We start from the raw sequence: 2,137 nt of genomic DNA, 5'->3' as shown, positions 1-2,137 counted from the left end.
GGCTTACCGAAACATTTTACAGTGTAACCAAGAAGCGATTTTCAAAGCATCTGAAAAACGTGCAAATTGTCTGAAAACTGCGCCTGGCAACCGAGACAGTTTGCAAGCGTGATTCAGAGGTCTGCCAAGGAAACAAAAGAAGCCTCCCTCCTCCCAGCGAGACCGCACATGGCACGAGAGGTGCTTCGGGCAGGGTTTAGCCTAAGGGAGCGGACAATCGCAAGTCTGTGCCGGCGCGGTACATACTAGGGATCGCTATCTGGCAGGGACGGGGCCATGGAGTTTCCATTGGCGGGGGAACCGCCCAGCTTTAGTTTTTCCAGATACTCGGCATGCACGGGCTTGTGCCACTGGAGAACCTTGATCGCATCTTCGACTTTGAACCACTCTCGCTTCCTCCCAATGCTAACCGAGTCTTCCCAATCCTCCAGCAGCTCAGTGACAGTCAGTACATACACGTACGTCCTGTGCTTGCGATCTTGGTTGTGCTCGAACACGCCCAGGAGCCGGCCTAACTTCCCCTTGACTCCCGCCTCTTCGTACACCTCGCGCACCGCCGCGCCGCCCGGCTCCTCCTCGGGCTCCATGCCCCCGCCCGGCACTATCCAGCGGTCCGGGTAGCGGCTGCTACTCACTAACAGCACCTCGTCCTCGCGCTCGCTCCGGAAGCACAGGCACGCCGCCCGCTTCCTGAAGCCCTCCGGGTCGTAGGTCCGCGTCTGGTTCGGCTTACACTTCATCCTCGAGGACGCCGCCGCCGCCGGGCAGCCGAGGCGGTGGGAAGAGAAAAGGCCGAGGCGAGGGGCGGGCAGAGAGTGGCGCCTCAGCCGGCGACCCGGAGCCCAGGAAAAGATGGGGCGGGGGCGGGGGCGGGCGGGGCGCGTCGGCCAGCCAGTCCGGTGGCCGGCCAGCCGGTCCCGCGAGGAGGGTCCCGATCCCAGCCGCCTGAGTGGTCGCCCCGCCGCCGCCGCCGCCGCCGTCGCCGCCTCCGCCTCCTCCTCCCGGGAGCCGGGGAGCCGGCGAGCCCGCGCCTCTGCACAGAGCCCACCTGCGTCTCCGGAGCGTCTCCCGCAGCCGCCCCGGCAGGGGTTGAGCGAGGTGAGGCGCATTCGCGTGCGCGCTCTCGGACCGTTCCGTGCGCGTTCGCGGCGGAGGGCGAGAGGCGGAGGCGGGGGTCTCCCGGCTCCCGCAGCGCGCGACGCCTGGGGCCGACTGCGCAGGCGCCCCGCACCTCTGGGGCTGGGAGCCTCCTTCGCGCTGGGTGAAATTCGCTGCCTTGTGGCTCTGGCCAAGACTGTCTGCCTCCACTTGTGCCCCTGAGCCCAACTTGGCTGTGGCGCGGCCGGACGTTTGTCCGCACCCTCCCCACCGCGACGCATGAGACACACTCACACTCATTTTACACACGACAGGGGCAAGGACATCGTCGTCATCATCCCCCACCGTGACCAGTACCATGATGACTTATAGGAAGGCCCCGTGTTGTCAAAATGACCAACAGGATTCTCGGCAAAATATTACCTAATCTTTGCTGAGCCACATCATGCGGTTTTATTTCTTCAACAGGTTGTCCGCCTTGCCAAGCATCTTGCACAGCCCATAATTTAACACTCTTCTTAAACCCCTATTTACATCTCACTGAACTTCTCTGTTCCTCAGTTTCCTCATCTGTAAAGCTCTCGCCTACTTGTTGCAGGCATTTGCACTCTGATCCATAGCCACCTAACAACTGGAGAACCATCCCAACTAGCCATGTGTTAAATCCCAAGACTCTCTACCCTCCGCACGACGCTCCACCCTCTCCCTCACTGATAAGCACTGCTTGGGGTTTTGGAAAACATGCACGCGCAAGTCCCTTCAACTCTGACATTCTGAGTTTACAAAGTCTCCTGGCGTGGGACTTGAGCAAGGCCCTTGGTGCCCTCTCACAGCTGTGTGGTCATCCTGTCCTCTTGGCCAAGAAATGGCACCCCACAGCCCCCAATCTAACAACCTAGAGCCTTCCCTCTCCTTTTTATCTCTTCTTAGTGTTTCCCTTATAGAGGAGAACCTCTAGAGTCCCCTAACTTTTGTCGTATTGCAACTTAAGCGTCTTTGTCTCTTGCTTGCTGACACTCTGTTGGCATCAGCGAGGGGA

The 2,137-nt window shown here is 60.3% G+C and overlaps 1 protein-coding gene across 1 annotated transcript; it reads right to left on the bottom strand.

Moving 5' to 3' along the window:
- Positions 1 to 245: 245 nt before the first annotated feature.
- On the bottom strand, positions 246 to 740 carry LOC134367404 (diphosphoinositol polyphosphate phosphohydrolase 3-beta). Its single transcript, XM_063084145.1, has one exon. It carries the CDS (start codon positions 738 to 740, stop codon positions 246 to 248), a length of 495 nt encoding a protein of 164 aa, XP_062940215.1.
- Between the last annotated feature and the right edge of the window lie 1,397 nt (positions 741 to 2,137).

Source organism: Cynocephalus volans, chromosome X, assembly GCF_027409185.1.
Source record: "Cynocephalus volans isolate mCynVol1 chromosome X, mCynVol1.pri, whole genome shotgun sequence".
In the NCBI taxonomy this organism is placed as follows: Eukaryota; Metazoa; Chordata; class Mammalia; order Dermoptera; family Cynocephalidae; genus Cynocephalus; species Cynocephalus volans.
This window is presented reverse-complemented; position numbering and strand designations above follow the sequence as displayed.